The sequence below is a fragment of the Eretmochelys imbricata genome, chromosome 3, assembly GCF_965152235.1.
Source record: "Eretmochelys imbricata isolate rEreImb1 chromosome 3, rEreImb1.hap1, whole genome shotgun sequence".
NCBI lineage: Eukaryota > Metazoa > Chordata > Testudines > Cheloniidae > Eretmochelys > Eretmochelys imbricata.
The window spans coordinates 168,372,447-168,394,598 of NC_135574.1; the positions used below are offsets into that span (position 1 = coordinate 168,372,447).

Below are 22,152 nucleotides of genomic sequence, written 5' to 3' on the forward strand. Positions count from 1 at the left end.
CCTCGTCGGCCACTGGAGATATTTGCTGCTGGCAGTCGCAGATCGGCTACATGTCATTGTAGACAGTCTTATCATACCATCCCCCCCATAAACTTATCAAACTCAGTCTTGAAGCCAGTTATGTTTTTGCCCCCACTGTTTCCCTTCGAAGACTGTTAACAGAACTTCACTCCTCTGATGGTTAACAACCTTCACCTAATTTCAAGCCTAAACTTGTTGATCGTCAGTTTATATCCATTTGTTCTTGTGTCCACACTGGTACTTAACTTTAACTCCTCTTCTACCCTGGTATTCATCCCTCTGATGTATTTATAGAAAGCAATCATATCTCCCCTCAGCTTTCTTTTGGTTAGGCTAAACGAGCCAAACTCTTTGAGTCTCCAATTATAGAAAAATATTAACTGGTTTTCAATAAATATTGCAATTAGAGAATAAATTTCCTAGAAAATAAAATACACTGTAAAGTGATCTCATTTAAAAGGAAAAATTGTTCTAGTGAATTCTGTAAATTAGGAGGTAAAAGTAGTATGTAGAAAAAGATGCAGGAAAGGCCTAATGGAGAAAATTTGATGAAAGACACCTCACCTTTTTCTGGTGTCTTCTTGCTACTTACTTCTCTTGAAATCTTTTCTGATTCCTTATAGTTTCTCTTTTTACCTTCTTTAGAAAATGTGGTTGTTGCATTTTCTTCATGTTTCACTATGGTTTGTTCGTTACCATCAGAAAAAGTTTTGTATTTCTTTGTTTTTACTTCATTAGCACAATCAGGATGATCACTCGGTGCCTTTTTAAAATTTGACTCTGATAATCTCTGCTTTGGTACCTCATTTGCTTTTGCTTCTGAATCCTTGGATCCATCTGTACAGGGCTGCTCTTTGGGGTCCTGAAAATCAATCACTGAAGACCTGGATTTGGCTTTTCTATGCAAGTGATCCTTAGAATTCTCCAATACTGCACGTAACCCATTGCCTGGATCTTTAATAATAGATTCATCTGTTACAAATTTATTACTAGTCAAATTATTATCCTTTGAAAACTTTTCGTTTTCCAAGTATTTATTTCCAGTGGCTCCTTTGCTTTTAACATGTCGTCCTACTTTTTTCATGTCTCCAGACACTTCCATATTATTAAAATGTTTGTTAGCATTTTCCTTTTTTAATTGATTGTTTCTTTTGTCCTGGACATGAACTGACATTCTAACTTGATTGAACTCTTGTTTTACAGAATCTGATGAATCAGAATAATGAGTCTGCTTATGTTTATATTCAACACATCTTTTTTCCTTCATATTAGTTTCCTTAGAATCTGCTAATGATATTATATTTTCCTCTTTAATAGGCATAGATTTATCCTCTTGCATTTGAGAGTTTTCATCTTCTGTGCGAAGGCCATTTATCATGCTCGTTACCTGTTCTGTGACCGAATCAGCTACAGTATAGCTGACCTCTCCAACAGCACTGGTTAGATCATCTACAGCATTACTAAGAGCGTCAACCAGAGAAGACACAGAAGGAAGGCTCAGATTTTGTTGAAAGTTTTTGAAAAATGCCATTTCTCCAATCTTAAACAAATTATTTCTGGTAGAAAGGTCTTCAGTTTTGTGAATTTGTCACCCACCCAAGAGACTCAATTTTACATTTATCTAGTTTTGCTGTCCAAAAACCTACTATATAACCTGCAGCCACTGCAGCTTCGTTCTTGCCCAAAACTCTATATGTACTGAAGGAAATAATAAATTGAAGTAAAAAATCTTTGAAATGAAGCCAAGATCAACTAGCTCAAAACAATATTTTTCCATTGCAAAATAAGTAGTCTTTCATCAAAGTTCAGTATCAACTAGCCATAATACGAGTATTTGTTTTCAAAAATACAACTAAAGAAGGGGAAATGTGTATTTTATTCAACACCTGCAAAGAAGAAGTTTTAAACACTTTAAAATTATGTACTTTTACTAAATTAATTCATACTGCAAAGAATTACTGTAGATTAACATAATAGCTGCACAATAGCACATACCCCAAAGGGTTTCCTCAGCTCAAAACATTTGTTGCTTTTTAAGCAATGAGAGATACTTTGGGCCACAGACAGTTGTTCCACAGCTGGAAGGAGAGAAAAAAGCCCTAGCCCCTGTCCCAGAAAACAAAGCCTGCTCCTCCCTTTTGGGAAGCAACTTTCAAGAAGGCAGGAAAGAAGAACAGCCCAAAGTAAAATAAACGTACTATCTCCCACACTTTATAGCTCCTTATCTCAGGCCTGTCTCTTCTTTACAAGAGAGCCAACAAAGCCAGCTGGAATTCTTCCAGCCCAAAGGCCATTTTACCAAACTCCATTCCCAGAGAAATACGAAGTTCATAACCCTGATCCCTTTGGAAATTTGATAAAGTAGTTCCCCTAATTATTTTTTGACAGTCTGGATACTATCTTTGGCTTACTGGATCCTATCTTCCATATAGGCAAGTTCTAGAAATGAATTATTAGCCACCGAAGAGAAACCCTTATGTTTTCTGGTGAGTGATTTTTTTGAAAATTCTTCCCTAACTGAACGAGCCACCTCCTGTGCAAGGACACTGGAGGACTAACTCAGCATGCTGAGTGCAATCTTCAGCAATGTGGTTCACCTACATCTATTTGAGAAGGGCAATTATAGACAACCATGCAATATTTCAATTGGCATTATACATCCAATATTAAGGAGCACAGGGAGGGAAAAGTATCTTCTCATAAACAAAGATAATCTCTTTAGCTATATAGCCATTGAGACCTGTAGAGTTTCTGGGGGCAAGCAGTCACAGAGGCTGCCTTTCCTCCAAATAGGTCCCAATCATCATAAATTTTTATACATATAACAGGTCTTTCTCATTTGGTCCAAGTATTTGTATATTTTGTGTTACTCTGTGAAAGTCTCTATTAACTTTTACAGAATTAAATTGAGTAGAATATATTTCAGATACTTACAAAGTTTGTCTTGTGAAATCTTCCTTGCATTGTATCCTGAATCAAGGTCTGGGAAGCCACCAACATTTTCAAAACACATCTTCTTATTAATATATAGAAAAAGAAGCAACATGAGGATAATGACCACTCCAACAGCTGACAGAAATCCAACTGCCTCAGGAGATACTAAAAGAAATAAAAAGAGAAAAATCTAAAAATCGACAATAGATTTCAGAATATGACGGTTCAATAATCAATACCCACACTGTCTGTAATTTATGTGAAAGATATTACTAAAATAAAATTATACTACTTCAGTTTGCATGTATTTTGGACACGGTGTTAAATTTAAAAGTGACCAGCTGACTGACCTACAAAAATATTTTCTTATAGTCACCCAACACGTTCTAAATTAGTTCTTATGTCAGAGATGTCACATAGATTTGCCAAAAATAAAGTTATTTAACATCTCTGGCATCACTTTGAATATTTGCCTTACCATGTCATGTTATACAGTTTTTCTTCACATCTTGATGAACTTCAACTAGTCTACCAGAAATTGAAAACAGAATCATCAGCTCCTTTCACATTGATCACTGTGTGCACAAACATGATTTTTTTAATTGGAAATAAAAATACAGGTTGTCACTAAAAAGGTACATCCGTACTGTGGAAATTCCAGAACAATGTACATGTAGAAAAGAGACCTGAATTCTGTAATGATTATATTGAATAGGAATGAAGGAAATGCTGAACTTCAAGAAACCCAGCTCATACCTACCAACAGCCAAGGTATGCTGAATCAGAATGTTTGATTGATTAACCTAATGAAAACGTTACAAAACATATGAGCTCTTTTCTGAGAGGAGAGCTTACTTACCTGTGCCGTAACTGGAGTCCATCAAGGTGCGCATGTACCCAAATCATCTTCAATCAGAGATTTTTTGTTGTTGTTGCCGGAACTGTCTGCTTAATCCACGCATGTGCCTTAAATATCCTCAATCACTTTATCAAGGGTACATAGGCTAGTGTGGGACCAACTGCCAATCCAGTTCCTTTTCTACCATGGAACCCAGCCCAAACTAGGGACTTTGAAGCAGATGGGAGGGAGTGTGGGTTGTAGAGCACGATAAGGATAAGTAACCACTCCTCTGCTTGTTCCTGTGGGTGCTCTATTCTAGGTGCCTCCCACGCAGTGATTCAACTATGAAGGTAGGTGTTTCAGAGTTCTATGCAAGATAGACTATAATACAGCCACCTCAGATGAAGCATCTGCTCTAGCAGCCTGTACACGTAGTTGCCTTACAGATGTCAACAACAGGAGTTTTTCCTCAACAAGGCTGTTGAAGTGGACTGAGCTTGTTGAAAGGGCTCCAAGGTTAGGAGGGGAATCTAGGTCATGATCTTGTAACATGTCTTATACACCCTGAAATTTACTTAGACAGTCTCTGTGTGGAGATAGGGACATCCCTAATCCTTTCCACAAAGAAAATTAAAAAGCCTCACTGAGTTTCTGAAGGGTCTGTTCTTTGAGGATAAAAAGCCAACACAGAACGTCTAATATATGTAACCTAGCTTCCTCATGACTGAGGTGAGGTTTGGGAAAATATTGGTAACTGAGAGCATGTCTAGACTATCAAATTTTGCTGACACAAGTTATGTCAGCATAAAGTCACCACGGTCAGCAGATCGCTTTTGTGCATGCATAGTTGGCTCCTTGCATCAGCGCTGAACTTTCTCACCAGAAGTGCTTGTGCCAGTGCATAGCGCAGTGCACCATGGGTAAGTATCGCCGTGTGCAAGCCACCGCCATCATGTGCATGGTCTTTTGGGAAGCTTTGGCAATGCATGGTGAGGCACTGGCAGAAACAAATGGCGCAGGGATGACTGAGCAAGAGGTCAATTTCCCAGCATGCAAAGAATGGTCTCAAGAGCGCCAAAAGGACCAGATTAAGCTCCCAAACCAGCAAGGACTCCGAAATAGGTAGAGAAAAATATAATCACCTCTTAAGAAAACTAGATGTTGTACGTAAGAAAATATGGCAAAGCTTTCCAATGGATGGTGAAAGACATGCCAAATATACCCTTATGAAATGTGTGTATGAAGAGTTCTTCTGCTGTCTTGATGTAAAAGACTGGACAGTGCTGTTAACTACATCAATAGTCACTCGGAGACCAAAGGATTATAGTAAAGATATGGGCCAATTTAGCCTATATAACTGCTATACTAGTTGTACTTAATGCTAATTTATACTTAATGCATACTAAATGTATATATGGTGCAGATATTGATTTTTAGTTTATATATAGCTATATATATGCTAGTCAGCATATATTGGTCACCAGGCCCCCACTTGTCACCTTACTAATTGTTATAGCAAAGGTGACACCTTTGCAAAATTAATATGTGAAACAGTGGGGAGGGCCTTTAAACATCATTTAAAATGTTTTACCCCTGCATAAGTGGCAATACGTAATTAACACAGCTAAAATTAATACACCTTGAACCACAAGTAAAGCTTTAAATGCAACTTCTATCCAAATGAGAAATTAGTATTTTAAGATCCCCATCATGGATAAGATCATTCAAGACTTGTTCCAGCTTGTGCATGTCATTGCTAATTTAAATAATGTGTATGTCTTTTGTGTCTAATAATGTTTTTAAATTTAAATGAGTGAATTAATATGCATGTTAAAGATTCACTTTTGATAAGTTTTATTTTGAAAAATTGGGATAGGCATTATTACAGTGTCCCCCACAGTGCTACATACATGAAGAGTAAAACAGAAATTTGTAGTAGTAACATTACAAGTCAGGCCTCCATACTGTCCATCCATCTTACAGAGTACCCTTATTGCTGGTTGTCGGCATCTGGTAAGCTTCACTGGACAGGAGACAGGAGCAGCTACCTTCTCTGTTGCATTGGACCGGCCTGAACCATTATGGCCCCATACTGGAGTTGCAATGTCAAAAACATTGCATCGACACATGTAGTGGTATCTCTTAGTGGAACACGCAATGTGTGGTGCTCTCCAGGTTTGTGTTGCTGTGTGATACCACCCATAGCGAAGGTAAATCCAATCACCCCTCGTAGATGTCATCTTTTAGGTAACCTACTGAATGGACAGTAACCAATTTATCAAATATTGTAGTGATAATGTAAAAAAAAAAAAAATACATGGAATCAGACACTGAGCAACACTGTTTTGAGTAACATGTGCCTTGATTAGGATGTGATGTCACTGACATCAAATTACAAATAGGCTTTTACCCAACCATTGAGTCTAGTACATGTTCCTGATAAGATGCTATGTTAATTAACAAAGAATACAGTAATGGTACATTTGCTTTTACACAATAGCGAAATTCAGTCACATTCCACTAAGAAAGGGAATTTGCCTACATGATTCAACGTACTACCAATTTACCATAGTTTTTGTTATACGCTGAGGGAAATAGCAGTTAGCTAACTGTTCATCACTAAGGTCAGGCAGTTTTCCTTTCTCAATATTCCCTAATGAATTGATTATGGTAGTTAACATGCAATTCCCATAAGCAGTACAAATATTTCTTTACCTTCCTGATTTTCCTTTACATTTTTATTATTTGTTGGAATTAATTAAGTTTTGCTTGTGTTACGTTAAACAGGTTATCAATGTTATGCATATTGTATACCACATATGGTTCTTTTTGTTTTTAGTAGCTACACCTCAGTGCCAGGAATTATGGGTTTAGAGATAGTTTCCAATTCTTGATGCTCAAAACCACTAATGTGGGTGGGGTTTATACATACATATTTTCCATATTACCCCTGTTCCAAATAGATATTCCAGATTCAAATAATCTTGAAATGTAAACAATAATTCGATCTAGATTGTGGAGTCTCATATTTTGAAAGATACTAGACTGCTGAACAGTCTTTTGCCCAGCCATTGAGTCTTGTTCACCTTCCTGATAATATGCCATTATATAATTATCGAAGGATACAGTCATAATCCATTTGCTTTTCCACAATAATCAAATTCATCCATATTCCACTGAGAATGATTTAAAACTACAGGTATATGCATAAACTCACTTTGCTTAACAATATACAGTTTAAACAACAGTTAGACCTGGCTGGGCTAGTGGTCTTTGTAACGTCTCTAAAGTCTATTGCATACTCAGTTGTCCATATACAGTATGTTGAAGTGTAGTTGATCAGTCTTATTTATAACACACTATCTTTTCTTCTTCCAATGCCTAGGGCATCTTCACTAATATCTTCTGGTGTCTTCTGGCAGTGGGATGTTGGTTAACATGTTTTATTTTTTAAAATTTACATTTCCCTTGTTTTCAGTAAACCAAATTTATATGCAGATTAATTTAGTTCATTTACAATGTAATAGGGATCAAGTCATTTATAACACAAACTACGCTTTGGTACAGCATATGACAGAAGAATGACCTGGTTATGTTAGTCTAATTTTTTTTCCCAATTATTAAAATATATTTCAGCTTTTTATTCTGATTTTTTCCAATTCTTTAGCACATATTAAACATGTTTTAGATGCTTTTTCAGTTTTTGCATAAAAACATTAATTATTACTTCCTCAATAGGTGCATTACTAGTTTTTAACAACAGATATAGTGCTTGACTGCTAAAATAGATGATCACCATCTTCTGTGAGAACATGTATTGCTCTCCCCTGTTGAGCACTCCGTTTTAGCAAGGGAGTTCGCCACAGAATTTTTACCCAAGCTTTTTAGAATTAATCTGTTTGTGGTGGCAATTTAATTTTTGTTAAATATTTGAAAGTATAAACCTTATAACCAATACTTTTTCTAAGCATAACACAAAATAGTATAAAAATTAAAGCAAAATGAAGTTTAAATGCAGGTTTATGCAAGCACTTCAGGGTATTAAACTTTCATGACATTTGCTCGTGCTTAGAAGACAAAGTTAGAAACCTCCTGAAATTGTTTGGTTAGCTCTAACATTTCATAACATAATCAGACATAGCCACAATGTTGAACAATATCTATTATTAAATATTAAAATATAGATATAAATGTGATAAAGGGCCTAATAAGTTTATAAAAGCTTTCTTAAAATATGATTGTATTAATATTACCTTTACATTAATGTTGAGGTTTTTCCCCTACAGCAGCATTTCTCAGACTGGGGTCCGTGGACTTCTGGGAGTGCCCAAGGGTACTCCAAAGGGTCCACGGACCCCGCTTATCAACTCCCCCCCCCCCCTTCATCTCCCGGAGGCTCCTGAAGCCAAACCAGGAGGTTTTAGGTGCTAAAAGTCCGGCAGCACAGTGGGGCTAAGGCAGGCTCCCTACCTGCCCTGGTTCCACTCTGCGCCATTCCCGGAAGCAGCCACCAGGTCCCTTCGGCCCTCTGGCCCCTGCCCCCACCCCGAGTGCCAACTCTGCAGTCCCCATTGGCCAGGAACGGGGGGGGGGGCAGTGCCTGCAGGCAGGGGCAGTGCATGGAGACCCCATGCCTAGGAGCTGCTGCCAGGGAGATGCGTCAGTCGCTTTCAGGAGCCGTCTGGGGTAAGCACCACCCAGCCCAAGCCTGCAGTTCTCACCCCCTCCCGCATCCCAACCCCCTGCCCCAACCCAGATCCCACACCCAAACTCCCTCCCACAGGCTGCACCCCAAACCCCCTCCTGCACCCAAACTCCCTCCCAGAGCCTACACCTCTCACCCCCTTCTGCAACCCAACCCCCGACCCCAGCATGGTGAAAGTGAGCGAGGGTGTGGGAGAGCAAGCAATGGAGGGAGGGGGGATGGAGTGAGCAGGGGGTGGGAAAAGGTGGGGTGGGGCCGGGGCCTGGGGTTCAGCGGCAGGACTTGGGGGTCCCCAAAACATTTTAAATCAGAATGGAGGTCCTTGGGTTGCTAAAGTTTGAGAACTGCTGCCCTGCAGGGTTTTTTTTCCTTTGATCTAAAAGCCTTTGATTAATTAAAAAACCCTTTTTGTTTGCAATTGCATTATTTATTAAGGCTGAAATAAATATATATTAGCTATATATGTACATATATCACTGAGGCTTTTCTGAGCTTTGCAGAAAAATTTAAATGTAATGATGGTTATGATCCAGCCTTAATATTAAATAGTATGATACCACTTACGTTAATTTTTTAAACTATGAGTATAACATTGGCTTTTGTTGCAACAAAACAAAAATTAGTCATGTGACACACAACATAGGACAATATACATGACAAAGGGCAAACTTACAATTAAATACGAATGGTGCCAAAACTATTTATAACAATGCAAGAGAAGGCATTAAAACTTACAGGTATTAAGACAACTCATTTCGGAAAGCAAAAACGGTAAATGAAAGAACTAAATATTTAACCAGGCAAGTTTTTATTTAAACTTGTAATAAGCATTAATAAGAATCTCTATTAAGCTATTTGCCCACTTTGTTGTACAGTACTAATTTAGTTAACTTAAGGCAATTTCCATTACTTGTTACTTTTATCTTAAGAATACTGCTATACAAAAATATGGAAAACCCATGTTTCTTATATTAGTGGCTAGGATTTCAAGCAGAGTTAGCATTTCTGTTGCTTGGCAACTATATCTTCAAGAAGGTTGAGTACCTTCAGCTGCTGCATCCTTGAAGGGCTAAAATTATTTACTGGACTTACAAAATTTTTACCTTAACCATTTTGATTGTTTCTTTGGGTTTTTTTCAGCTTCTGCATCTCTTTGTGCAACAAGGATTTCTGTAATAACTATAATTTTTAACAGAAAGGGAGGGCAGAAATGAGGAGAAAGCAATGTAGGAAGGGAGAGTGACATCCGCCAAAAGAGATTAAGTGAGGGCATTTCCAAGTACAGGCAGCAGCACCAAGTTTAGCAAACTGAGAAAGGACAAAAGAAAAATTGGACCTGTATTGAAAAATATTGGAGATAAAAGTTTATTACTAGCTCTAATGTATGTCTACACTATGAAATTAGGTCGAATTTATAGAAGTCAATATTTTAGAAAGCTATTTTATACAGTCGATTCCGGGTGTCCCCACACTAATGCACTAAGCGCATTAAGTCAGCGGAGTGCGTCCATAGTACTGAGGCTAGTGTCAACTTTCGGAGCGTTGCACTGTGGGTAGCTATCCCACAGTTCCTGCAGTCTCTGCCGCCCATTGGTATTCTGGGTTAAGCTCCCAATGCCTGATGGGGCAAATATATTGTCGCGTGTGGTTTTGGGTACATGTTGTCAGTCGACCCCCCCTCCGTGAAAGCAACAGCAGACAATCATTTCGCACCTTTTTTCCCATGCGGGCGCCATACTGCTTTCAGCAGATGGTGCAGTAGGACTGCTAACCGTCGTCATCCACCGCTTCCGCTGCCACTCTGCTTTCCTGCTCTCCTGGTGGTCTCACAGGGCTGCTTCCGCTGCAACTCTGCTCAGCTGCTCTTGTCTCACCATGCCACGGCAAGCATGCAGCCCGCTCAGCAGTTGTGTCCTGGCAGCAGACGGTGCAGTAGGTCTGCAAAACTGGTCATCTAACCTCCACTTCCCCTGCAACTCTGTGCTCCTGCAGACACCATATCATGGCAAACATGGAGCCCGCTCAGATCACCATGGCAGTTATGAGCATTGTAAACACCTCATGCATTATCATGCAGAACCAGAACTTGCAAAAGCAGGCGAGGAGGCGATGGCAACACGGTACAAGAGTGATGAGGACATGGACACAGACTTCTCTCAAAGCATGGGCCCCGGCAATTTGGCAATCCTGGTGGCAATGGGGCAGGCTCATGCCATGGAACACCGATTCTGGGCCTGGGAAACAAGCACAGACTGGCGGGATCGCATAGTGTTGTGGGTCTGGGATGATTCCCGGTGGCTGCAAAACTTTTGCATGCATAAGGGCACTTGCATGGAACTTTGTGACTTGCTTTCCCCTGCCCTGAAGCTCCAGAATACCAAGATGAGAGGAGCCTTCACAGTTCACAAGCGAGTGGCGATAGCCCTCTGGAAGCTTGCAATGCCAGACAGCTACCGGTCAGTTGGAAATCAATTTGGAGCAGGCAAATCTACTGTGGGGGCTGCTGTGATCCAAATAGCCAATGCAATCACTGAGCTGCTGCTATCAAGGGTAGTGACTCTGGGAAATGTGCAGGTCATAGCGGATAGCTTTGCTACAATGGGATTCCCTAACTGTGGTGGGGCGATAGATGAAACGCATATCCCTATCTTGGGACTGGACCACCTTGGCAGCCAGTACACAAACTGAAAGGGGTACTTTTCAATGGTGCTGCAAGCACTGGTGGATCACAAGGGATGTTTCACCAACATCAACGTGGGATGACCGGGAAAGGTACATGACGCTTCCATCTTCAGGAACTCTGGTCTGTATGAACAGCTACAGCAAAGGACTTACTTTCCAGACCAGAAAAACAACTGTTGGGGATGTTGAAATGCCTATAGTTATCCTTGGGGACCCTTAATGCCATGGCTCATGAAGCCATACACAGGCACCCTGGACAGTCGTCAGGAGCTGTTCATCTATAGGCTGAGCAAGTGCAGAATGGTGGTAGAATGTGCATTTGGACGTTTAAAAGCGCACTGGTGTAGTTTACTGACTCGGTTAAACCTCAGCGAAACCAGTATTCCCATTGTTATTACTGCTTGCTGCGCGCTCCACAATATCCGTGAAAGTAAGGGGGAGACGTTTATGGCGGGGCGGGAGGTTGAGGCAAATTGCCTGGCCGCTGATTACACGCAGCCGGACACCAGGGCAGTTAGATGAGCACAGCAAGGCGCGCTATGCATCAGAGAAGCTTTGAAAACCAGTTTCATGGCTGACCAGGCTACGGTGTGACAGTTCTGTTTGTTTCTCCTTGATGAAAACCCGCCCCCTTGGTTCACTCTACTTCCCTGTAAGCCAACCGCCCTCCCCTCCCGCCTTCGAACACCACTTGCAGAGGCAATAAAGTCGTTGTTGTTTCAAATTCATGCATTCTTTATTAATTTGTCACACAAATAGGGGATTAACTGCCAAGGTAGCCCGGGAGGGATGGGGGAGGAGGGAAGCACCAGGTGGGGTGCGGGAGAAGGACAAGGCCACACTGCACTTCAAAAAACTTATTGAATGCCAGCCTTCTGTTGCTTGGGCAGTCCTCTGGGGTGGAGTGGTTGGGTGCCCGGAGGCCCCCCCTGCATTCTTGGGCATCTGGGTGAGGAGAGCGGCTGGTTACACAAGGGCTGCAGTGGCGGTCTGTGCCTTTCCTGCACCTCAACCATACGCCGGAGCATATCAGTTTGATCCTCCAGTAGCCTCAGCATTGCATCCTGCCTCCTCTCATCATGCTGCCGCCACTTTTCCTCTTGATCCCGCCACCTCTCCTGTTGCTCCCGCCTCCTGTCCTCGAGGTCATTTTGTGCTTTCCTGGACTCTGCCATTGTCTGCCTCCACGCATTCTGCCGGGCTCTTTCAGTTTGGGTGGACTGCATGAGCTCAGAGAGCATTTCATCGCAAGAGCGTTTTTTTCGCCTTCTTATCTGCACTAGCCTCTGGGACGGAGATGCTAGTGGCAGCATTGAAACATTTGCAGCTGCGGGAGGAAAAAAAGGGAGAGTAAAATTGGAAAAAAAGACACATTGGCCATTTAAAAGGAGGGGCTGATGATTTCGGCTTAACATGCAGCACAAACCCAACTAACCCTCCCGCACACCCAATTCTCTGGGATGATCACTCTCCCCACCCCGTGGTAACGGTGGGGATGATTTCTTTTCAGCCACAGGCAAAGAGCCCAGCAGGAACGGCCACCTCTGAATGTCCCCTTAATAAAATTCCCCTATTTCAACCAGGTGACCATGAACGATAGCACTCTGAGGATAACACAGAGAGATAAAGAATGTATATTACTTGAATGCCAGCAAATACCGGGACCACACACTGCCATGCTTTCTTATGCAATGATTCCAGACTACGTGCTATTGGTCTGCCATGGTAAAGTGTCCTACCATGGATGACACGATAAGGCTGCCCTTCCCAGAAACCTTTTGCAAAGGTTTTGGGAGTACCTCCAGGACTGCTTCATTGAGATGTCCCTGGAGAATTTCCGCTCCATCCCCAGACAGGTTAACAGACTTTTGCAGTAGCTGTACTGGTTGCGAATGCATCCCAAGTCTTCAGGGCAAATTAATCATTAAACACGCTTGCTTTTAAACCGTGTATTATATTTACAAAAAGGTACACTCACCAGAGGTGCCTTCTTTGCCTTCAAGGTCCAGGAGCCCAGATTGGGAGGGTACTGTCTCCAGGGTGATAAACAGTTCCTGGCTATCGAGGAGAACCGTTTCTCCACTTGCCTGGTGTGCGCTATCATCTTCCTCGTCCCCAAAATCCTCATCCCTGTTGCGTGAGACTTCCCTCTTGCAGGAATCCACAAGTCCTCACCTTGCAGGGGTGAGGTAGTTGTAGGGCACCCCCTACAATTGCATGCAGCTCATCGTAGAAGTGGCTCTGACCCCGAGCGGGCGTTTGCCTCTTGAGTTTTTTGGTAGGCTTGCCTGAGCTCCTTAAGTTTCACACGGCACTGCTGCGGGTCCCTGTGATAGCCTCTGTCCTTCATGCCCTTGGAGGTATTTTCAAATATTTTGGCATTTCGTCTTTTGGAATGGAGTTCCGATACCACGGATTTGTCTCCCCATACAGCGATCAGATCCAGTACCTCCTGTTCGGTCCATGCTGGAGCTCTTTTGCGATTCTGGGACTCCATGGTCACCTCTGCTGATGAGATCTGCACGGTCACCTGTGCTGATCAGCTTGCCATGCTGGCCCAACAGGAAATGAAATTCAAAAGTTTGCGGGGCTTTTCCTATCTACCTGGCCAGTGCATCTGAGTTGTGAATGCTGTCCAGAGCAGTCACAATGGAGCACTGTGGGATAGCTCCCAGAGGCCAATACCGTTGAATTACGTCCATACTAACCCAGATTTGATCCAGCGATGTCGATTTCAGAGCTAATCCCCTCATCAGGGAGGAGTACAGAAACTGATTTTAAGAGCCCATTAAGTTGACAAAAATGGCTTAGTTGTGTGGAGAGGTGCAGGATTAAATCGATCTAACGCTGCTAAATTCGACCTAAACTCCTAGTGTAGACCAGGGCTAAGAAGGGAGTGGGGGTTCTGTGGGTTAGAGTAGGGGGTAGAAAGGAGGACCTCTCATTTTTAAACCCCCTCTGGTGAAGAGTGGGGCTTGCTACCTGTTCCCACAAAATATGAAATTGTTCCCCAAGTGCCTGTTGCTTTTGTCTGCACTTTTAATGGATTACAGAAGTGCTCTGCTCCTTACTGTGATTAACTGATTTTGGGCAACTCAGTACAGCTTTAAGATTTTTAGTCCGTCTTCAACAGCCTGATTTTCCACCTTTTTGTTGGCTGCATCTGGTCTGACAATTTCCTTGTCTTCCCTGCATTTCTTGTGAACTGTGAGCAAGAGGGGTATTACAGATGCTTATACCTTCCTCTTGCTGTTCTAATTTCCTATTTTGATCTTTTTCTAGTTTTAACCCTTCTCTTAGTTCTTTGATTTGTTTTACTTCATCTAATGAATCCTGGGGATCATTTATGTGCCTCATGTCATTCATAAACGAACTGCCCCTATATTTAGTTACATTTTGTTTTACAAAAATTTTAGTAGCTCATTATTATTTATAGCTATCATAATTGCTAATTCTTGGGCTTTGGCACTTCACCATTTTAGCCTTTGCTGTATCTGGGTGTTTTGCCCAGAAAATTTCACTTGTAATTAATCTTTATATATTCTTAAAGAATGACTTCTTGCCCAGGAATTCTTAAAGTATTGGCGTTTTGCCTAGACTGCTTTATCATGCACTTTCTATAAAACCAGTTACTTTTGAATAGGCGTTCCACAGAAATAGCACTTATTATATATTTTGTAAAATCACAGTAGCACCTCCTGTGCGTACTGGAATTGTGGGAGCACTTAGCATTCATCGGCCCGGCCAGGGCTGGCTCCATCAGTGTACGTGAGATTCATTAACACTAGAGTTCCACGTCTCACTGAACGTTATCCCCCTCCAAGCAGTTAGATCATGACCTTGCACTGCTTGGTTCGACTGACTAGATTTTGGCTAGATTGTTTCTGGCTAGGTTCACCACTTTGTTGATAAACTGTATAATCAATTGCTTGAACACACTTTGGTTCAGTATGAAATATACTCAAGAGACAAATAAATCAAGGTTAGTCAGGTTTATTGCTATAAGCCAATAATAATACAATACAGGGAAAAGGTTCTATACGATACCAGTCTTCAAGAAGCCATCGCCTGCAGCTATGTTACTCTCACCTTATTCTGAAAATATGCTCCCAAAAGTACACAGTTCATCTGGTATTATTTATGATGATTTTGCAAGTTATACATCTCTTTACACATCACTAAAATCCAACCCATCAGTTTGTCCCAGTTCCCTAGCTTGCTGTTTCATTCCTTCCTTATCTTTGTTTTGGATACTAGCATTCCAGGTACTGGTTTGTGTAGGTATTTCCCTAGCTTGTATAAAGACATAGAATGAATTTATCTTGATTTTGACATGTTTCCTATCTGCTTGTGCCAAAACTTACTTCAGCTAATGCAAGGTGTTATGGGATATTTAACATAAGAGAACAGGATTGTAGCAAAGGTATAGGCTAATTGTAGGCCTTGCTTTATAACTGCTATGCTATTTGTGCTTAATGCAAACTAACATATATATGCTGTTTATATATAACATATATTGGTCATCACTGCAATGCAAAAGGGACAAATGCCCTAAGTCAAAAAGCTTACCAACACTCAGGTTATTGATAAAAAGCAACAAGGAGTTGAAGTGAGGTTTTTACCCATGAAAGCTTATGTGCAAATAAATCTGTTACTCTTTAAGGTGCCATCGTACTCCTTTTTGTTTTTGTGGATACAGACTAACACGGCTACCCCCTGATACTTGACAGGTTATTGATAGCTTTGCACGCAGGGGGTTCCTAAATTGTACTGGGGCAACTAACGGGACCCATGTGCCTACCATTTGCTCCCCACCCCTCCACCAGGCCTCAAGTCTATAAACAGAAAGGGATATTTCTCTACAGTGCTACAAGGCTTGGTTGGTCACTGTGGCAGGTTCACAAACATTAATGCAGAGTGGTCTGGAAAGGTTCATTATGTTAGGATCTTTTCAGAACTCCCAACTGTTTGCCTTAATGAATAATGGAGGATTTGTCCCCAGAATCACTACCAACATTAATTATGTTGAGATTATCTCTATCATTCTGGAAGACCCCGCTTATCCTCTGCGTCCCTTGCTGATGAAGCCATATAGGATAGAAGAAAGGAACAGTTCAACTATACCTTGAGCAGTTGCAGGATGACAGCATGCATTTGGCACATTGAAAGGCAGGTGGTGCTCTCTCATGACAAGGTTAGAGGCTGCAGAGCAAGACTTGCCTCAGATTACACATGCATGCTGTATTTTGTACAAAAGAGAGAGCAAGTGGCAGAGCCTCAAGAGTAGGTGAGAGGCAATGGTGCAGAGGTTTTCTAGGCAGTCTGAGCAGCCAGTAAGGCATCTATTGCAAAGTGAGAATTGCCACAGCACAATATCAGGCATGTCTTTTGCTTTTTCTTTAAGGTTGGGGTTTGAAAACATTCTGCTGTGCCCTCAGTAGTAATTTAGGGGAGGGGAAGCATTGTAGGTTTGTTGAGTACTGGAGAGGATTTTATGAATTTTTATAAAGTCATACAGTGCTGGTGTGGCACATTTAGGTTTTATCATATATTTCACATTTTGAGGAGGCTCCTATGATTTTTTAAAACCAAATATAGTGCTCTTATGTGGAAACTGGGAGTCTTGGTGTATTCCATGCATTGTAGTTTCTTTAAGGTACATTTAATGGTCGTTATTGTATAAATTGTGCCAGTACAAAAATATAGAAAAATAAAATTTGGATAACATTTCAAATTTACAAACAAACTAACATAATATACAACTTGAAAGTGACAATGTGTGACTAGTGAACATTTACAAACAGTGCAGTGGGAAGGAGTCATCAGATAGCAATGGGAAAGAGGTAGCACACACTCCTGGTCACAGGCATATGAAGGTCTTAATTCTCCTTCTGATCACCCTGCCTTAAGGGCTAGAGTGGTGTGGGAGAACAGTCTCTGTTGCAGTGGAGAGTTCAAATAAGCTTGGCTCTCATGCACTGCTGTTCTTGCCACCCAGTGCTGGGACTTGAGAAGGAATGGCCACCGACTACAAGCTTGTGGGGCAACCACAGGGTATATCTGCTGCTGATCCCAGTAATCAGTGTTATCTAAGGGTTGGAGAACATGACAACGTCCTGCTTGAGGATCCTGCATTGCCTGTTGGCCTAGCAGTAATAATATGTTCCAGCAAAGTATTTTGCCTGTTATTTGCCTCCAGGAGCTGCCTCTGCGTGTCTCAATCCTTCTCTACAGCATCCTTGGTCAGGGCAATGCTAATCTGGGTCAGGTCCATGCTGTCTCTGGCCAGCTGCCTATCCTTCTCCTACTCGACCAGCAAAACACCCTTCTGGTGTGTAGTGGCTTTGCACTCGTTCTACACTGAAAATTTATATCTATATAGCTACATCTCCCAGGGGTGTGAAAAATCCACACCCCTCAAAGACATAGCTATGCCAACCTAACCCCGGTGTGGACAGTGCTAGGTTGACAGAAGAATTCTTCTGTTGACCTAGATACTGCCTCTCAGGAATATGGATTAACTACAGTAAGGAAAACCCCTCCTGTTGCTGTAGTGAGCGTTCACACTGAAGCACTGCCACTGCAGCATTTTAAATGAAGACATACCCTACGAGTCCATCAGGAGAACTCCAAACGTCTCCTCCTCTGACATCCATTTCTTCCCTCTCAAATTTGCCAGATGTTGATAAATGCCCTGTCCTTGAAGGTCTCACCAAATCAGGTGCAATAGCTGGGGGAAGGGATTAATAAAAAAAAACACACAAATAGTTATTGTTCAGATTAGTACTACTTCAAAAGAAGGAAAGCATTCCCTCCATTTCTGAATTTCATCTCAGTTTTGGAAGACATCAGAGAGGGTAAGTCATGTTCATCCTTGTTCCTCTTATGCATATGTGTCCTACTGTACATGTCATAGTTTTGAGGATGTTTGGGGAGGCGACTGGGTGTGTGTGTTTCCTGGGTTAAGTCTTATAGTTCATGCTGAAGCTTTGCAATAAGCGTATGGATGGGTGATGTAGATGAGTAGGGTACGCGTGTATCCTAGGTTGGGTCTTACAGCGTATGCTGTAACTTTATGTTAAATGTCTGGATGGTGGGTGTAGACAACAAGGGTGGGAATGGCTAGGGTGTAAGAAGGGACTGGGCAGTAATCCCCTTTCAAGGCAATCTTGACTCTTGGTGACGTTACATTGACGTAGGTGACTAGAAGGCAGAGAAGGAACTTATTCAAAAAGGCAAAGGGCAGACCAGCAATATGGTGATGTTATTCACCAAGATGGACCCCCTAGAAGTGCTGCAAGAATGGAAGGGCAACCATGGAATGTCCGTACCAATAGAGAGCACCTCTTTGCCTTTAATTCTGCTTTAACTCCTCTGCAGACATGAAGAACGTGCAGCAAGAAATAGATTGGGGTTTGCATTGATTGTCTGAAACCTTAATGGCTCCCAGTCTTTCTATACAATGTTATGAAATGTCATTATGTAACATTTGCCTAATTGATTACAGTGAGGAAAAGGTACTTGATATACCGGAGCTAGTGGCCTCAAAAGCTGTAAATCTATGCAATCCCTTTACCTACATATTCTTCTTGTACACTAACTAAGCTAAACTGAAAACAAAACTAACCTAAACTTCTTTCCTGTATGAAATGCTGGTTGCAATGTTGAAAAGGGTATTTGATGTGCCTCAGCTGGAAGTAATAGCCTAAATAGCTGTATAGGTGTGTAATCCCATATACCCCTCATGTAAATTGTGAAACCTAACCTACCCTTTTTTCCTGCACTGATTGTTTCAGTAAACTTTTAAAACTTTGTACAACTACAAGGTTTCATTATTTGAATCTACTGCCCAAGGGGAGACGGGTTAGGGCCACAGTATGTGGGTGCCAGTTTGGGCATGCAAATAGGGCTGCTGGGTAGGGGCAGGGGGGGAGGAAATCAGCATTCACCACGCAGGAGAGAGGCAGGCAGGGAAAAGGAAATAAGTAGATGGATATATGCCCTCCATGCCATGGGTATGTAAACAATCAATGTTTGGGATGTCAGTATGAGTTAAAGGCTGAATACCTGGCCCAGTTGCCATTTTCAAAATGTGTTTGGTGGGAAGGGGGAAGAAAGGGAGACACCGCTGGGTGAGGGAGAGAGGGAAGCAGCAGCTAGAAGCTCAGAAAGGCTCCCAGCTCATATCCATTATAAATGGCAGCAGCCACCAGGTACAATAAGTTACTACCGCTGAAAAGCATAATAAAATAAAACAAACAAAAACAACAATAATAAATTATAATGATAGATACTTACATGCTGAGGTCCCTTCAAAAAGGATTATCATCCTGTGTCCTGGTTTGAGTATCTGGCTGGGGTATCTGGCTGGACACCCTTAGGGTTCTGTTGGAGAAGAGAGCCTTTGCTGTTTGGGAAGATCTCCTCATTCTCTTCTGAATCTTGGTCTTTCTTGGGATTCAGTCTCCTTGCTGGTGGCAGTGACAGTGTCAGCACTGTCCACACATGAGCTGAGTTTGATAGTGGTGTGCCTAAAAAAAAACATCTTGTCCACCTCCCCATAAAATGGACAGGATACAGGGGTATTACTGGAGATTTGATTTGCATCCCTGGTTTTCTCGTAAAGGATTCTAAGCTCTTTGCTCTTCGCTCTTCAGATTACACGGATTAGTGTCCCAGCTGTGACCCTTCACAGCCAGCTACTTCACAAAAATCTATGGACATGTCTTTATTGTGGTGGTTGATGGCAAGAAATGGCTGCACTATTGCGTCTCCCCAGATGGCAAGATCTCTGCATGGCTCTGAGTGGATGCATAAGATATTGTGTAGCACTGCTGTAATAATACCACTGTAATACTGATGTATTCAAATCCAGGAACAAACGTACAAATCCTGGCCCCATGCCAGATTTTAAAACAGGGAAGGGGAGATCAATTTGACCCCGGAGCAGTGGAGGGCACACAGGTGAACAGACAGGTTGGTCACAGCAGCACGCAAAACAGTGTGGGATAGCACTTGGAGGACTGATAAAGTAGTGTGAAGGAGCATTCAGTGCACTCAAACACTTAATTTGCACTAACTCAATTTGCAAAGAACTTACTACACTTTCAAAGTGTATTACTGATTGCACAGTTAGGGAGTTACTGTGCTTTTCAAGGGTTTGTGTTGTGTACATAAAGGCCATTTCAATGTGCACAAACTCAGGTTAGTGTGTAGTAACCCCCCGTCCCCCACCTATATAGACAAGGCCATAGAGTACTAGCTTAATATGGTCATGAAATGACACATCACTTAACAAGAGGACTACTGAATTTTGCATTAGTTGCAGTTTCTAGACGGATTTAATATGTAGCCCCATGTAGAATACATTGCACTAGTCTAATCCCAAGGTGACTAATGCATGGAATACATAAGTGTACGCTTCTGGACAGCAGAGATGAAAAAAGCCAACCTAACTGTAGCTGATCCTCTTCTTCTAGCAGAGGTTGGGAGTTTAAACCTGACTCTCAGCTTGCAAACTCAATCTACAAAATAGTACACATACTTCAACCAAAGAAGGCTGATATTATTTCCTGCCATATCTTCTGGCTGCTTCCCTCAACCAACCAAAATCATTTTCATTTTGACTGGACTGAGTCTCAGCCAGCTTTCCCTCTTCCATATTTCAGTCTGTCTTCCACAGACAGTTAGTAATGCATCTGACCATTACGGAGCTGAGGTGGAGACAAAGTTGTACATCAGAATACTGAATACAATACAATCCATGTCTCCATACTAACCCTCCTAATGACCTAGTCCACTTTTTTAAGCATGTGATGACAAGATGGATCCCCTGAAGATCCACACAGGAGAGCACATTCATATTGGAGAAGTAGCCTACCACCACCCTGTGAGAGTACCCACTAAACAACTCAAAAGCAGCCTTCTCCACCCCACTTTAGTTCACAAATAAGCCAACAAAACCTCGTGGTTAATTGTACTGAAGAAAACTAACAGATGTAACAACATCAGCAGGGATACCTGACCTTCATCCACCACTAGGAGAAGATCATCAAACACACACAACCATAGCCACCTCTGTTGTACCCAGGTCATTAACCAGACTGACAAAGATCAAGATCCAGAGGAGGTCAGAAGACCGCTTACATTTCAGGCTGGATGCATACAGCACAGTAATACACCCTCTATGCTGATACTTCTTTGGCTCACGCCACACCAAGCACCCAGCCACAACCAACCGTACTAAAACTGGTTCAGCAGCATCGTTCAATCATGTCTCTGATCCATTATACATACAAAGTCAGGGGCCTCATGTTTTGCCAAGTTATAAATTGTTGTTACCTTACATTAATCAATCCTCTGGTATGCTGCTATCTATTTGTTTAGTCTGCTTTTTTTTTTTAAACTTCTCATCAGAAAGCTACAAAAAGGGAAGGAGACTGGGCAAGCAGAGTGAAAAGGGCAAATGGCCGAAAATTACACAGGCCTTGGGTAACTGGCCAGCTACATTTTTATTATTTTTTTTTTAAAAGCATCCTGCATGAAAAGCACATAAGCAAGTGTCTTGTGTCTTTCAATGTTTAAATATGCAGACAGCACATGGATGTCACCAGCAGAAGGAAAATGGACTCTTATTTGCCAAGTCTGCAATTGTTTTTCTGCTGGTTAGTGGGTTTCTGATCAGTGCCCCCACATGGGAGAGAGGGTATGAAATAGTTTGTTGTTTTTATTTTTAAATTAGAACTCTAACCATCCAAGCTAACTACAATTATTTCATCCTAAAAGCAAAGCATATTTTCAAGTATTATGCACCCTGCTATTTAAAATTAAAACAAAACAACTGGAAGTGCTTGTATCAAACACATTTATAATGCACAGACCTATTCCCGTCAACCTCAAAGGTGATTCTGATCTATTCAACATGAACCCTGAAACAGAAGTGAACCTATAATAAAGCGGTTTATTCCAC

General features: G+C 41.7%; 1 protein-coding gene across 1 annotated transcript in view; it reads right to left on the minus strand.

The window, feature by feature from the left end:
• The window catches only part of SYT14 (synaptotagmin 14), a 172,577-nt gene that overhangs the window by 105,651 nt on the left and 44,774 nt on the right, over positions 1-22,152 (minus strand). The window contains exon 3 of the mRNA XM_077811960.1: positions 2,956-3,120. Within this exon, the coding sequence (XP_077668086.1) occupies positions 2,956-3,120 (165 nt within the window). The remainder of the gene's footprint in view (positions 1-2,955; positions 3,121-22,152) is intronic.